This window comes from Elephantulus edwardii, unplaced genomic scaffold (genome assembly GCF_000299155.1).
Source record: "Elephantulus edwardii isolate Elephantulus edwardi_28Jun2011 unplaced genomic scaffold, EleEdw1.0 scaffold00442, whole genome shotgun sequence".
In the NCBI taxonomy this organism is placed as follows: domain Eukaryota; kingdom Metazoa; phylum Chordata; class Mammalia; order Macroscelidea; family Macroscelididae; genus Elephantulus; species Elephantulus edwardii.
The window spans coordinates 686,746-703,356 of record NW_006400192.1 but is presented as its reverse complement, the minus strand read 5'-3'; the positions used below and the strand labels follow the sequence as shown (position 1 = coordinate 703,356).

Below are 16,611 nucleotides of genomic sequence, written 5' to 3'. Positions count from 1 at the left end.
TCTCGATACTCCAGTACAATCGTTAGAAACTCTTCTGACATCCATTTTGATTCTTTCTTTCTCCTCTGCTTTTGTAATGACCTTTTACTTTCTTCATGGATATTATCCCACAACTCATCTGGTCTTCAATCATTTGTGTTCAATACCTCAAACTTATTCTTACGATGATCTTGAAATTCAGATGGGAGCGATTCAAGATCATATCTTGGTTTCTGTGGACTTATTTTAATTTTTTGAGCCTCAATTTGAACTTGCATATTAGTAATTGGTGTTACGACCCAGAATCTGCCCTAGTTTTGACTGCCAATATTGAGCTTCTCCAATGATTTCTTCCACAAATGTAGTCAACCTGATTCCTGTGCAGCGCATCAAGTGAGATCCATGTGCAAAGTCATCATTTTGGTCTTTTATAAAAGGTATTTGCAATTAATAAATGATTGCCTTTGGTATGGATTGTATATTAATGCCAAGAAAACAGATTCTTACCACTGGACTGATAGTGTCATGATAGATGGAAAGGAGATAGAAACTGTCAATAGCTTCATCTTGCTTGGATCCACAATTAATACACTTGATACCAGCAGTCAGCAAGTAAGGCAAAACATTGTACTAGGAAAATATGCAGTTAGGGACCTTTCCAAATTATTGAGGAGTAGTGATGTCAGTTTGAGAATTAAGGTGTGTCTGATTCAGGCCATAGTCTTTTCAATCACTTGTAATGTATCTAAGAGCTGGACAATAAACAAGGATGACAGAAAAAGAATTGATACATTTGAGCTGCGATGTTGGAGAAGAGCACTGAACTTTTCATGAATGACCAAGAAAATAAACAGATACATCTAGGAGAGGGTGCAGTGGAATGCTGTTTGAAAGCAAGATTATGAGGTTTCACCTTACATACTTTGGGCATTGTGCTAGAAGGGCTATTCCTTGAAGAAGGACATGATGCTAGGAAAGTGGAGGGTCAGTGAAGGGGAGAATGACCCTTAACTAGGTGGATTGACATGGCGATTGTTGCAATGGGTTCTTATGTGTCAGAAGGTGTCAGGATGTCACAGGAGAGAAAAGGGTTCAGATCTTTGCTTCATAGGGTCATATGAGTCACACTCAACTAGATGGCACCTAACAACAACAACATATACATATGAATGGAGGCCTTTTATGGCATTGGTGAAGAATATTAAATATATCATAGACTTCCAAAAGGATAAACAAGTCTGTCTTAGAAGCCAGGACAATTCTTAGAAGTCAGAGTGATGATACCTTGTCTCACAGACTTTATACATGTTATTAGGAGGGATTAGTTGCTAGAAAAGGACATATTTTGGCAGTTGTTGTTATGAGGTGCCACAGAATTGAGTATGATTCATAGTGACCATATTAACAACAGATCTGATCCCTACCTGTTCTGTGGTATCCTCATCATTTCTGACATGCTTGAGCTCACTGCTGCAGTCACTGTGTCAATGCATCTCATTAAGAGTCTTCCTCTCTTTTGCTGACCCTTCACGTCTCCAAGTGTGATGCCCATTTCCATGTCCAGAGTATTTGAGATGAAACTTCACCATCTTTCTCTCCAAGAAGAATTGTAGCTGCACTTTCCTGAAGATTTATCTGTTTGTTTTCCTGGAAGTCCATGGGATATTCAGTGCTCTTCTCTAACATCACAAGTCAAAGGCATCAATTTAAAAAAAAATAGCATAAATTCTTATTCTGCCATTCATATTCATTGTCTAGATGCCAGATGCATAGGAAGTAATTGAAAATATCAATCTGATTGAAAATATCAGTCTGACTCAGGCACACCTTGGTCTTCAAAGTGATGTCATTGCTCCTCAGTAATTTGGAGAGGCCCCTGACAGCAACTTGTTCAATGCTATATACCTCCTGATTTTATGTCTGTTGGTATCAAGGTGCTCCAGCGGGTTTTCAGAGGTAATTAATCATCACACAGGAGGAGATTGCCCATCCTTCTCCCGCAGAACAGCTGGCAGATTTTAACCACATACCTTCAGGATTGTAGTGCAGTTTCTTACCACTAGGCCACCAGAGCTCCCTTTTTGCATCTTAGTTGCATTTTTTTTTAACAATTATATAATTTTTAGTAGTGGTTATGTGTTAAAATTAGTTTAAAAAATTCATGATAATTAAATTATTTACTTTTTCAAGTCTTTATGAGTTGCATATTACTACACAGAAGAGGTCTTTAGTGATTGGGTAGGGATGTGATGCCAAATTGACACTAGAATATTATGCAAAGTAAATTAAGTGAAAGGAACATATTTGAATGGCATCCGCTTCTGAAATAGCTTGCCTCTGGAAACCCTATGAAATTGGAGATAATGAAAGTTCTACAATTGTTCAGGTCTTTCATTCATAGGGTCACTGTGAGTCATCTATGACTCGACAGCACTTAACAACAACAACAACATGGTTAACATATGTTGTTGATGTTGTTATGTGCCGTCGAGTCACCTGCAACTCATAGCAACCCTATGTACAACAACCCTAAAACCTGCTCTATCCTATGCCAATCTTAGTGTCTGTGACACACCTATCTCCATTATCCCAGTTATCAAATCAATCCATTTCATTGAGGGTCTTCCTCTTCTGTGCTGTCCTTCCACCCTCCCAAGCATGATATACTTCTCCAAGGACTGACTGGTCCCTCTTTGCAACATGTTCAAAGTATGCCAGACAAAGCTTCAGAATCCTTGTCTCCAAGGAGAAGCATGGTCTCACCCTCTCTAGGATGAACTTGTTTGTCCCAGCAGTCCATGAGTATTCAATACTCTTCTCCAGCACCACAGCTCAAAGTCATCAATTTTCCTTCTATCATCCCTAGTCATTTTCCAGCTTTCTGATGCATAGCAAATAATTGCAAAGACTGTGGCCTGGATCAGGCGCACGTTAGTCTCCAGACTCACATCGTTGCTCTTCAGAACACTGGAGAGGTCTCTGACAGCAGACTTCCCCAATGCAATTTGTCTTTTAATTTCCTGGCTGCTGGTACCAAGAGTTTAGACTGTGGAGCCAAGCAAACTAAAGCTGTTAACAATCTCAATTTCCTCACTATCTGTCATGATGCTACCAATTGGCCCAGTTGTGAGAATCTTTTTTTTTATGTTAAGTTTCAATCCATATTGAAGGCTGCAGTCCTTGGCCTTCTGCAGCAAGCACTTCAGGTCCTCCTCAGTTTCAGCAATATATTATACCTGAAATAGTGTTTTCCTTTATCTTTGCAGTATGTGGACAAATTAGATATAATGGATCTTACATGCCTCACTGATCAGAACTCAGCTGAAAAGAATTGTGCGAGATTCACCCTTGTTTTACCCAAAGAGGAAGTGCAACTGAAGGTGAGTAAAGAGAAGCAAATTTTGAGTTTTGACTATAAATAGCATTTACCTCTTCTTGAGCAATTGAAGTAAAGTTGTAAAAGGAGAAATAAGTCTTGTACTTTGTTAACATTTCTTACCTTTTGCCATGAACTACAGTTTTCTGAATTAGGACTTAAAAGAGTATGTTCATTTGTTTAGTATACAAATATGTTGAAACAATAAATACCCTTCTGTTCTCCAACAAAGTCAAAGATCCCAAGTGGTGTTTTCAAATCATCACTCAAATAAAGCCTATAAATGTCAATAAATAATTACAGTACCAACATAAAGAGATCATAATTGAGTAAAACATAGTAGGAGATATTTCCAGGGCATTCCTAATTGATGTTCAAAGTATTGGTCTTAAATTTTAGTGTAATAGAGATCACTTGGAACATACAGGTCCCAAATGAAATTCATGTCCAAGTATCTACAGTTTGCAAGGTCCTGAGATGGGTTTTTTGTGGTTGTTGGGAACACAGAGTTGGAGTAAGATTGCCTACAATCTGCAAGATTCTGCAAGCTGTTTTCTTTACCAATTGTGTGATTTTTGACAAGTTATTTGTGATTAGCTTACCCAGAAGCATATCTTTGCTAAAATGCAACCACTTTAATTTTTTTATTGGTTCTCATTCAATTCATACTCATATACATCTTGTTTTATATATTACTGTTTAAAATAAATCATTGCCATTTATTACATTGTCTTAACAAATCCTGCTTTACTTATCCCTTCACCATGAAGATTGAAGTTCTTAAAACATTTATAAGTACTCAGTAGATGTTGGCTGACATTATTACTACTAACAAAAGAATTGAAAGTATTTAAGGACTAACTACATTGCTCCTTCCTGGTTGCTCCATACTTAACGTCAGTCAATGTTAAGTACCATGAGTAGAATAATGATGAATTGACATAGTGCAGGTTTACTAATATATATGTTGACTTAATCTTTTTAGTTAGGAAAACATATACAATTTTACTTGTTTAGCAAGAAAATAGATTAAAATGATACACAGTTTTTAGAATTTATCTTTGTTATTTTGGAGAATATACATTAATACAATAATTTCTATATAACAATTCAGTTATATTGATGGCATTTTTTGAGTTGTGTAAACATTCCTACTCTCTCTTTTTGAGTCTTTTCTCCCTGATTAACATAACTTGATACATTCTAATTTTTTATCTAATCTTTTGAGTGCTGTTATCAATTTGATCCCACATAGATAGATCTCCAAAGAGATTGCTCAAAGTAGACTTTCTTTACTAGTTACACTAAACAATTTTTGGTTTTAAGACTACAGAGGCTCAAGGTTTTCGGGTTTAAAATTTATTTTCTCAAAACAATAGTTTTGGGGGTTCACACAGCCTCAGTGACTCTGGAGCCTCTGAATTCCATGAGACTTTTAAGTCCTGTTCTGTCTTTCTCTCTTTTGATCAGTGTTCTTCTATAGAACTATTCATCAAAATGCTCAGTAATAAACACCAGGCATCATCTAGTTCTGGTTTCATGACATTCTTGTCTTTTCACAAAAAAAAATATTGAAATATTTAATAATAACTATATAGTAAAGGAAAAACAAAAAATGTTTCTTCTTTTCATCTGATTTCAAAAACTACAGCTAACTTTTTTTTTTAGTTAACTAACTTTTTAAAGCAATGTACTTTAGTACAAGATTTTTAGTTTTGAAAATCTTGTTGAATTTTGATGGATTAGATATTTTGAGTCACAAAATAATCATATAAAATTCAAAATTTAATTGAATTTAATAATAGTTTTAGTGATCCTAGTCACTTATGGTTTTCTTCTTTATTTTGTCATCTTAGACAGAGAACACAGAAAGTGGGGAAGAATGGAAAGGCTTCATACTTACAGTAACAGAGGTAGGAAAGTCTTTACTTTTGCTTCATTCATTCAGCAAATATTTGCTGAATGTCTACTATGAGTTATATAATGAGAAAGGTTATAATGCAGTAAATAAAGGATAGACATAATCCATTGCGTATAAAATTTATGTTCTTAAGGAGAGAATGTGAAGAGAGAAAAATAAACTAACAAGATTATTTATATTGTTATAGAGAAAATAAACTAGGGAATGTGCTAGAGAATAATTGGCAATGAGAGAAAGCTAGTAAGATTTGGTTAAGATTTGCCCTTAACCTTTGATTATGAAGTCATTTATAAACTGATACTCATAAATTATGAAATATCTTCTAAAATATTTTCCTATTCCTTTCCTATTAACTTGATATATATTTTTTTATGAAAATCAAAAATGGATTTTGTGAATTCCACACACAATTTAACAGGAGACGTCTTAAAAATGAAAGTAACTTTTATATTTTTTTTTTAGTGAGACTTAACACAAAGGGTGCTTATCTGTTCAATGGTGTGGCTTCTTATCAGAGGCAAATAATAAGATCTGCTGTTAATAGTTAACTGTTCCTGCAAGATAATATCATTATTTTAACTAAAGCCACTGTAGCAACTATCTTAGACTCATGGAGTACTTTGCTAACTGGTGTCCAAAAAAATATCACAGTCTAATACTTTTAGTGGCTATGAACACCTTCCATGTTTATAGGAATTAAACATAGAGTATCTGAAGCTAGTTTCCAAGAAAAGGCTTTGCAATCATATGAAAAAGCATTATTTTTTCTATCCACTCATGGGTGCATGGACGGATGTTAGTTATTGATGTCAAGTAGTAAAAGGTTAGAGGTTCATATAAGTCTATAGGGAAGTGATAGTGTTGCTTTTTGTTTTGTGTGTCATCAAGTCGATTCTGGCTCAGATCAGCCCTATAAGACAGAATAAAACTAAAGGCTGTCATCTTTCTCCTACAGTTTGAACTACCAGCATTATAGTTTGCACCACACACTTAACTATTAAGCCTCCAGGGTTCCTAGAGAGTCAAATAAGGCTAGAAAGAGGGATGGGAAACAACTGAAGATTTAGAGGCTCCACTGACTTGGGAATGAGGAGAAACTCTTTGGAGAGGTGTCTGTCTTTCTGTTTCTCCATTTCTCTTTTGTGGAGAAGCATCATGACGTTTGTGAAGCTAAGTTACAATTATTTTAAGGATATGACTACAAGTCATAGAATGCTAAATGCAAAAGAACTTTTAAGAGTGGAACTAAAATTTAAAGCAATACTAAGAAGTTATTATGTAATCAGTGTTTTGGATGTGAAAACATAATACTTAAATTGGTTGTTCTTAAGAAATAGAAGGAGAATTGATGCCTTTGGGCTATGGTGCTGGAGAAGAGTGCTGAATATACCATAGATTGGTAAGAGAACAAACAAGTTTGTCCTGGAGAAAGTGAAGTCAGGCTGCTCTTTGGAGGCAAGGATCCTGAAGCTCTGTTTGACATACTTTAGACATGTTGCAAGGAGGAACCAGTCCTTGGAGAAGGATGTCATGCTTGGGAAGGTGGAGGGACAGCACAAGAGAGGAAGACCCTCGATGAGATGGATTGATTCAGTGACTGGGGTATTGGGGTAGATGTGTTAGAGACAGTAAGATTGGTGCAGAATATAGTAGAGTTTAGGGCTGTTGAACATAGGGTCGCTATGAGTCGCAGGTGACTTGATGGCACATAACAACAAACAACAGCAAGAAATGTGGCATGATGAATGGAGAGGAGATTGGAACTGTCAACATCTTCATCTTGCTTGGATCTGCAATTAACATCCTTTGTACCAGTAGTCAGGAAATAAGGAGATGTACTGCAATGGGAAAATGTGCAGTTAGGAACCTTTCCAAATTATTGAGTAGTAGTGATGCCAGTTTGAGGACTAAGGTGTGTCAGATCCATGCCATAGTCTTTTCAATAACTAGCTATGTATATGAGATCTGGGCAATGAATTAGGATGTCAGAAAAAGAATTCATGCCTTTGAGATGTGGTGTTGGAGAAAAGCACTGAACATCTTATGGACGGCCAAAAGAACAAACAGATATATCTTGAAGAGGTGCAGCTGGAGTGATTTTTTTGAGGCAAGAATGATGAGAGTTTGTCTCACATACTTTAGATGTGTTGCTAGGAGGTGCTATTCCTTAGGGAAGGACTTGATGCTGGGGAGGATGGAGGGTCAGCGAAGGAAAGGAAGACCCTCAACCATGTGGATTGATATGGTGACTGCTACAATAGGCTCTGTGTGTCCGGAAGTGTGAGGATGGCGTAGGATAGAACAGGGTTCAGATCTTCTGCTCATAGGGTCACTATGCATTGTGCTTGACTCGACGGCACCTAACAACCATAATAACGAGAAATGTAGCAGCATCAAGGTTTGTAGTGTTAAAGAACAGAGCCCAAGATGTCTGCATGGGTTTAGTGAGTTTTGAGAGGAAATTCATTAAAATATCCTTTCAAATCTTTTCTTTCTCTTAAGTGTTGTTTTTTACCATTGAGACAGAACCAACCTATAACTGACCCTCCAGAGGATTAATTAATTGCTTATTTCTCTCCTGCAGAGCAGCTGGTATATTTGAACCTCATACCTTTGGGCTGTCAGTCCATCTCCTTACCACTAGGCCCCTTTTCTTGAGTGTACAAGTTTGCTTCAAAAGATCTGAAGAGACCAATCCCTTTTGAGCAGGCTCTCAGTTAACTGTCGGGAATGGAGGAATTCAATTGCAGATATTTAATTGTATAGCCGAGATAATGATTTGTTCTAAAACTTAGGTTATTTATCATCTTAAATTTTTACCTTGTAAAACAAGTTAGGAGCCATGCTCTTCTGGAGTGGGCATTAAAAAAAACTCTTTTAGCTTCCAAAGGGATAACTAAAACTACCATATAAAATGTGGTAAATCTTGATGAATGAACTATACTTAATGTTTTGGCCCACAATATCATTTTCAGTATAATTTCCTTTAGATAAAGAAAAAAAACATTATTTTTATGAAAATATATATTGATATATGCAGTCCCCGAGTTACAAACAAGATTAATGGCTTTCTTTAATACTTTACAGGTAAGTTTGAACAGGCACATGTAATTCTCATGTAGCCTTTATTTAGAGTAAACCACTCAAAACCTCACTGTGTCAAGTCAGACCCGACTCATAGCTGACCGTCCTTGAGTTTCAGAGGCTTCTCATAGCACAGAGGGAGAGTGCAGGTATTTCTCATGCAGAGCTGCTGGTGGATTTGAAAGGCCAGAGTCTTGGCTTCTGGGTTAGCTGCACAACTGTCTACGTACTATGCCACCAAATCACCTTTTGTAGTAAGAACTAAAGATCTGAAGTCTTTTCAATAATTTAAAAACTGCATGTGCACCAAGTGAAGGTGCTTTTGATTAAGAATTTGTTTTGACAATGAAAGAATTTTTCTTTCACTTTTCAAAGAGAAGAGTGAACTGGGGGGAGGTTGGGCAGGGAGAAAAGTGCAACAATGAATGAATGGAAATCCAAAGTCTTTGTAAACTTTCATTAAAATTAACAAAAAGTATAATATAAAAAGACTTTGTTTTGAGTTGGTGGACTTGTCTCGAAGTGAGAGCAAATTTGTATGCTCTTAAAGAGCAAGTAGGAGTTGTTCACATAATTGGATGTTCATAACAAGGGAACTGCTTGTATATTTTGAAATATCAAATTTAATTCATGTGGACTTTTAAGGAAAGACAGGTTGCCTCATGTTTTATGCTCTGTAAATGTTGGTTTTTATTATCATCTCCGACCACTCTGAATGTATATCCATATTTTGTTTAGAGAATTTTAGTCAAAAGGTTTGAAAAGCACAGACTATAGTTTAAAGAAGTGAGATGTGTTTCTGAAACATAAAAATTTATGTTTAAGTTGTGCTTCAAATCCACCAGATGCTCTGCTGGAGAAGGAGGGGCAATCTCCTCCTATACCAGTCAGATTCAACCTGACAGTACACATACACACACCCACACACACACACACAAAATTTAAAAAATTATGTTTAAGTCTTGGTTTCACAAATTAGTAGCTATATGGCCATGCACATTTTATTGAATCTTTTTTTCTTCTTCATTTGTAATGTGAGAATAGCAATACTCATCTTGAAGCATTGTTAGGAAGGTTTGAAATAATACATGTAAAATGTTAGGGACATAATAGGTAGTAGTTATTATAATAAGTAGCTAATGTAATAAGGAGTAGCTATTTTGTAGGAAAAAGCTCTGATAGTATAGATGTTAAAAATTGTAACTGCTTGGGTGGAGGGAGAAGTGAATTAAGGAAATGAGAAAGATCCAGTGTGAAAAACAATGTGTAAAAACTTTGTTCCAGTATAAAATAAAAATTTTATACTAAAAAAACAAAACAAAACAAAACACAACACTGCAACTGCTAACCATAAGGTAAGAAGTTTGAACTGACCACCTATCCAGGGGAGGAAGATGATGAGGCAATCTGCTTCTGTAAAAATATACAGCCTTGGGAACCCTAAGAGGCACTTCTCTGTTCTCCAGGGTCACCATGAGTTTGAATCAACTCGATGGCAATGTGTTTCTGGTTTTGAATTTCATAGGAGTTCTAGTAGCACTATGGTTTAATCATTGAGCTGCTAACTGAAAAGTTGGCAATATGAATCTATCAACCACTTTGTGAGAGAAAGATGATACAGGCAGCTTTCACAAAGATGTGTAGCCTTGGAAACCACATGCAGAAGTTCTACTCTGTCCTCTATTGTTGCTGTAAGTCGAGGTCAGCTTGACATCAAAGAGTTTGGTGTGTTTTTTGGTTTAGGCATTTCATTAGTAGGCCTAAATAGTAAAAACAATTACACACTTAACTGCTAGATAAAAGGTTGGCAGTTCAAACCTATCCAGAGGTCTATCAGAAGATAGCCTCCGTACTCTGGTTCTGAGAGTTCTGTCCTGAAAACCCTATGGATATTTACCTGGCAGAGGAAATATCGTGGTTTTCCCAAAATGAGGCTCATGCATTGCACTCTGGATGTTCTAATCCTTGAGATCCCCAAAAGTGGAGAACTTGAATGTATAATTTGTAGTAGCAACAAAAGAAAATTTTAAAAAAGCAATCCTCTGGAACAGTTTTACTCTACATACTAAATTACCATGAGTTGTTCACTCAATGGCAAGTAAAAACAATTATAAGAAAGTGGGAATACTCTACTTTGGGAATAAACCAAAAGAAAGATGTCCTGTTGAGATTTTAGTTTGTTTAGAAGCAATTTCTAAGACACCTTTCCTAGAACAGTAACTTGTACTGACAATTCTACCAGTTTATTTCTGTTAGGTAACTGAAGCTGCATAGAGTAGGATCTGGGCCACCTTTGCTAATTATTTTGCTTCTTTCTTGGCTGGCTATTCTTTTCATTGGTTTTCAGCTCTCTGTTCCTGAGCATGTGTCACTCCTACCTGGGCAAGTAATTAGACTGCATGAAGTCCTAGAAAGAGAAAAGAAAAGGAGGATTGAGACAGAGTGGCTACCTAGTAGTACATATGTTGAAAAAGAGACAATTGAAGATTATGTGGATGTACTGAACCCTATGCCAGCGTAAGTTCACAACAAATACATTCACTAGATTGTTACATACTAATTATTAGATATCTAGAGGAGTTAGCCATTTGAACTCATTAAAATGGGGTCATTAAGCTACCTTGGGGATAAACTGCATATCTCTATGTCTGTGCCACATTTCCTCTTCTATGTTATAATCAACAAAACATACATTTTAACCAACTCTTTTACCACACAGGAAATCCCCTTCCACTCACACTTTTAGACCAAATAGATTTCTTTCCAGAGCTTGAACCTAAATGAAACTGTTACTAAGAAAGAAGGAAAAGATATTTTTCACTTCACAACTCTATGATTCACCATTTTTCAGTGCTAGTATAAGAAATTATCAACCAGTGTGGAAGTCATTGAGCTTTGAGGAGGACCCTGTGTATGTGTAAGGTGGTGTTAATGGAGAGATGGGAAAAACACAGAGTGTAGTGAATATATATTCCATATATAGCTCTTACGCTAATGCTGATTAAAACTGTGACCTAAGTAGTCACAGTTTAGAGGCAGTTCGATGATGATGATGATGTTAGGTGTCATCAACTTGGCTCCAATTCTTAATAACACTATGCAATGCAGACCCTAAGTACAACAAACCTTGCCGTGTCCTGTGCTACTCTCACATTAACTGTACCTTTCCCCCCCTGGAGTCATGCTTCCTTGTCAGTGAAACTTTTCCTGGTACCACCTTGGACATCAGATTCTGATATCTATTATAGCTGCATAAAAAATCACAGAAATATGTCAGCCATCACTTCTAGCTAAAACTAGTGACAGTTTATAAGACACATAACTTTTTTTCCTCTGAGAGAAAAATATGTATTAATTACCAATATTAAAATAATTTCTTGTCCGACAAGCTCAGAGGTAATTACTTACTATTAAAATCTGGTGTATGGGGTATCCTGTCAGTCTGTGGTTTGTTTCTTTTTCTATGCCTTAACATTTCAATGATTATAATGTATAATAATGAGAAGTACTTTGCTTTTTACTTTGCATATTTAAAAAATATGCAAAACCAGTGAGTTCAAACATACCTTACATATCAGTTGTTTAAAATAGAGATATATGAGAGAAGCAATTCTAAAGATATTTTGTATCCCTGTACAAAGTTGTTTTGTACTTACCAACAAATGCCAAAAACTTTGAGACTGAGAACACCTTGCTAATTCCTAAATTTTTAAATGGTATCGGTGATTGTATACATATAAATAGAAAACTTTTCAAGTCATCTTTGGAGAGATGAAAGATAGAGAACCTTACTCATCAGATGCAAATTTGGTGTAGTTAAAATTGTAATTGCAATGAAAGGACCATTGGTGGCACCATAGTCAAAACTTAGGCTGCTAATGCAGTATGCTTATTGTAACAAGGGCTTCCTGCCTGGCATATGGTAAAAGGCTTAACCACTAACCAAAGTGTTGGCTGTTTGAATCTACACAAAGGCTCTCAGAAGACAAACCTGGTAATCTGTCTTCAAATGATTCACAGTCTTGAAAACTCTATGGAGCACAGTTCTATTCTGACACATGTGGGATTATCATAAGTTGGAATCAACTCAAGGGCTAACAACAGCAATTATAATAAAGCTGGAAGACTTGAGAAAAGTTAGTAACTGCAAATTGCAAATACAAAGTTAGGTTAAGCACTTTTTGTGTAATGGTTTTCTTCAGTTTTGAAAACACTCAACACCAACAAAATTCCATTTTTCCCCTCTTATCTCTGTAGATGCTTTTATGCAGTTTCCAGGAAAGAAGCAACTGAGATGCTTGAGAAGAATCCCTTACTGGGAAATATGATCCTGAGACCTGGTAGTGACAGTCGAAATTTCTCCATCACTATCCGGCAGGAGACAGAGTATGCTTAATTAAAATTTTTTTACAATAGTTAAAAAGCACGGTATCACTTTATTCACTAGCCATGTGCACTGAATAGATGGCAAGAATATTAGACACTAAATCTAACTGGAGAGTGTTTGTACAAACTGATATCTGTTTCAACTTAACTTTGTAGTTTTATTGTGGGGTCCCCCCATTGTCATAAATTAATATTTGGAGTTAATAGATTTTCAACTAATGCAGAAGAACAGAATACAATTTATTTTATTAATAACTTATTTGGCTATATTTTTTTAAATTGTACTAATTTATTTACAAAATTTGAATACCTTATTTTCCACATCAGATTCTTCCAATTGTCCTCAGCCCTCCACCTATCAGATTGTACAACTCCATGAAAGACACATTCTTGAACTTTGTCTAAATTGCCACTTGTTTGTACATAATATTATCTACTTGCCATTTAAAAGATTGCTAATTTATAGCTTATTATACTGAGTTCTGCAACAATTTTCTAACTTTTCTAGGAGGTTAGTTGAGAAAAATAGAAAGGAAAAATAACAATGATTTAAAAGCAAAACATCTTGATAAACTAAAAAGAATAAAATTTAGGGCTGCCATTATAATCCATAAGTTTAGAAGAATTCTTGCCAGAAAAGAGACTTCTGTCCACCAGTAACCCTTAGTCAAGAAACTTGTCCCATATAGGTTTTAGAAAATAGAACAATGCCATATAAAACACAGGATGTCTTTAATTCTCTATTTCTATTTTAAAAGCAAGAGGAAATGCAGGTGAACAAAATTTTATCTGGCAGATAATTTAAAAAAAGAAACATAGTTGATTTGAAAGTAAGATTAAACAAAAATGGATTCATTCCCCCCCCTTTTTTTCTTTTTGTCAAATTGAGGATTTGATCTATTTTCATGTGACAGTCTTCAGAAAAGAGCAAGGAAACACTGTCTGGTTCAAGATAAAGAAAAAAGAGTGTCAGGGATGTACCCTGTCTCTATACCTTTTCAATATATTATGAGGAACATATCATTTGGGAGGAGGGGCTTTATGAGGAGAAACATGGCATCAGGATTGGAGGAAGACTCAACAACAACCAGCATCATGTAGATGGCACAACCTTGCTTGTGAAATGTTGTTTAACCGTTTCATCTTGCTTGAATCCACAATCAACACTCCTGGCACCAGTAGCCAGAAAATCCAAAGATGAGTTGCTTTAGGAATGTCTGCTGTCAGGGACCTCTGCAGAGTGTTAAAGGGCAAAGATGTCAGTCTAAAGAATGAAGTGTGTCTGATCTTCCCTCCCACCCCTATAATCTTCTCAATTGCTTGCTATGCATCTGAGAAGAGGACAAGGACTAAGGATTACAGAAGAAGATTCAATGTCTTTGAGTTGTGGCGCTGGAGAAGGGCATTGAACATATCATGTACTGCCAAGAGAACAAACAGGTCTGTCATAGAGAGGGTGAAACCAAGTTTCTCTTGGAGGCAAGAAGTTTTAAACTCTATCTTACATACTTTGGGTATGTTGTCAGCAGGGACCAATCCTTGTAGAAGAACATCATGCTTGGCATGGTAGAAGATCCATGGAGGAGAGAAAGACATTAGATTAGAGAGATTGACACAGTGATTATGACAAGAGGATCAAGTGTGCTGGAGATGGAGAAGTTGGTTCACGATAGGGTATGGTTCAGAGCAGTTAATTGTAAGGTCACTGTGAGTCATAGTCAACTTGACAGCACATTATAACAAAACAGCTATAGGAAAGCATTACTTTCTGTATTATTTCCATTCAAAGTCAGTTTAATAAAATTATAATTTATTAACTTTGACATAAATTCCTTTGCTAGATTCCATCCTACTGGTAAATATAATTTAATTACAATACAAATATAAATAAAACCCATAAATTTAAATTTGTAAGTATAGAGACCTATTGTATTTTTATTAAAAACTGCATTTATGGCAAAAAATGCAGTACTTTGCACATCTCAGTTGTGAGCAAAATGCAATGTAAAAAAAAAGCCAAACCAACTAGCCTACACCCCTTTACAAGAGATCAGTCTACTATTTTAAAGACAATAATCTTTAAAAAGCCATCACATCTTGAGATTTTGTTTTGTTTTTCATGTACCATTGTAACACAGCTGGTTGTGGTTGTTATTATGTGCCATCAAGTCGCCTGTGGCTCATTGTGACTCTATACACAATAGCTCTGAAACCTACCCTTGAATCAGTCTCACCGTCTCTGACAGAACTACAACCATTACCCCAGTTACTGCGTCAAACCATCTTATCCAGGGTTTTTCTCTCCTATGCTATTCCTTCACCTTTCCAAGCATAATGTCTTTCTCCAAAGACTCTCCTCTCCGAAGACTGGTCCCCTCGGCCACATGCCAAAATATGTGAGATGGAGTTTCAAAATCCTTGCCTGTAAGGAGCAACTTGGTTTGATCCTCTCCAGAATAGACCTGTTTGTTCTCTTAGCAGTCCACGGTATGTTCAAACTTCTCTAGCACCACAACTCTTTTGTCATCCTTCGTCTTGTCTAGCTTTCTGATGCATAGCAATTAGTTGGGAAGACCATGGCCTGGATCAGGTGCACCTTCATCTCTAGGCTTGCATCATTGTTCTTTGGCACTTGGAAGAGGCCCCTGACAGCAGAATTTCCTAATGCAATTCACCTTTTGATTTCCTGCCTGCTGGTGCCAAGAAGTAGGAACAGAACAAGCTGAAATTCTTAACAACCTAGATCTCTTCTCCATCTATAATGGTGCTGCCACTTGGCCCAGTAGGGAGAATCACTGTTTTCTTGATGTTGAGCTTCAGTCCAAATTGGTGACTGTAGTTCTTTATCTTCTGCATCAAATGGCTCATGTTCTCCTTAGTTTCAGCCAGCAAGGTTGTATCAATGCTTAAGACAGGTTGTTGAGTCCTTCCTCCAATAATGATGCCACATTCTCCTTCAGAAAATCCAGCCTCCCAAATGATCTATTCTGCCTAAAAGTTGAAATGTTTGGAGAAAGAATACAACCCTGACTCATTGAAAATGGGGTTCATTGTAAAAAAGACCATTTCTAGATCTGTCCTGAAGTACAATGCTGTGAATGACAGGATACTATCAATACACATATGAAGAAGACCTGTCAATATCATGATCATTCAAATATACACAGCAACAACTAAACTCAAAGAACAGAAAAATGTAGACTTCTACCAACTTTTTCAGTCTGAAACATATTAAACATGCAACTAAGAGTAATTAATTGTTGACTGGAATGCAAAAGTTGGAAACTTTTTTAGGAAGGACCAGTTGTCTGAATAATTTTTTGCCACCAATAATTTATTCATTGCAAATACCTTTTATAAAAATAACACAAAAAGTTACTATGAAGATGAACCTCATCTAATGAAGTATGTAGGAATCAGTTTGGTTATATCTGTGGAAAGAATCATTGGAGAACCTCAACATCAGCTGTGGAAACCAGGCCGGATGCTGATTGTGGAACAATCACTTACCCAAATGCAAGTTCAAATTAAAGCTAAATAAAATTAAACCAAATGCACAAAAACTAAAATATGACCTTGACTCTACCTCACCTGAATGGATTGGAGGCACTGAACAATAGTGAACGAAGACCAGATGAGCTGTGGAATGATATAGAGAATATCATCCATGAAGAAAGCCAAAGGCCATTAAAAGTCAGATGATAAAGCTGCTGACTGCCTTTGAGTCGAGTATGACTCATAGTGACCCTACGAACAAAAGGCCTAAAGCCTTTCTATAACTATCAACATTTATCAAAGTTCATAGAGTTTCTGGATACATGTTGTTTAAGAAGTGGATGCCACTCCTGCTCCAAAATAGATGTCA

The 16,611-nt window shown here is 36.3% G+C and overlaps 1 protein-coding gene across 1 annotated transcript in view; it reads left to right on the top strand.

The window, feature by feature from the left end:
* The window catches only part of STAP1 (signal transducing adaptor family member 1), a 73,664-nt gene that overhangs the window by 28,892 nt on the left and 28,161 nt on the right, over positions 1-16,611 (top strand). Inside the window, exons 3-6 of the mRNA XM_006902721.1 lie at positions 3,246-3,359; positions 5,212-5,268; positions 10,708-10,877; positions 12,618-12,746. Of these exons, the coding sequence (XP_006902783.1) occupies positions 3,246-3,359; positions 5,212-5,268; positions 10,708-10,877; positions 12,618-12,746 (470 nt within the window). The remainder of the gene's footprint in view (positions 1-3,245; positions 3,360-5,211; positions 5,269-10,707; positions 10,878-12,617; positions 12,747-16,611) is intronic.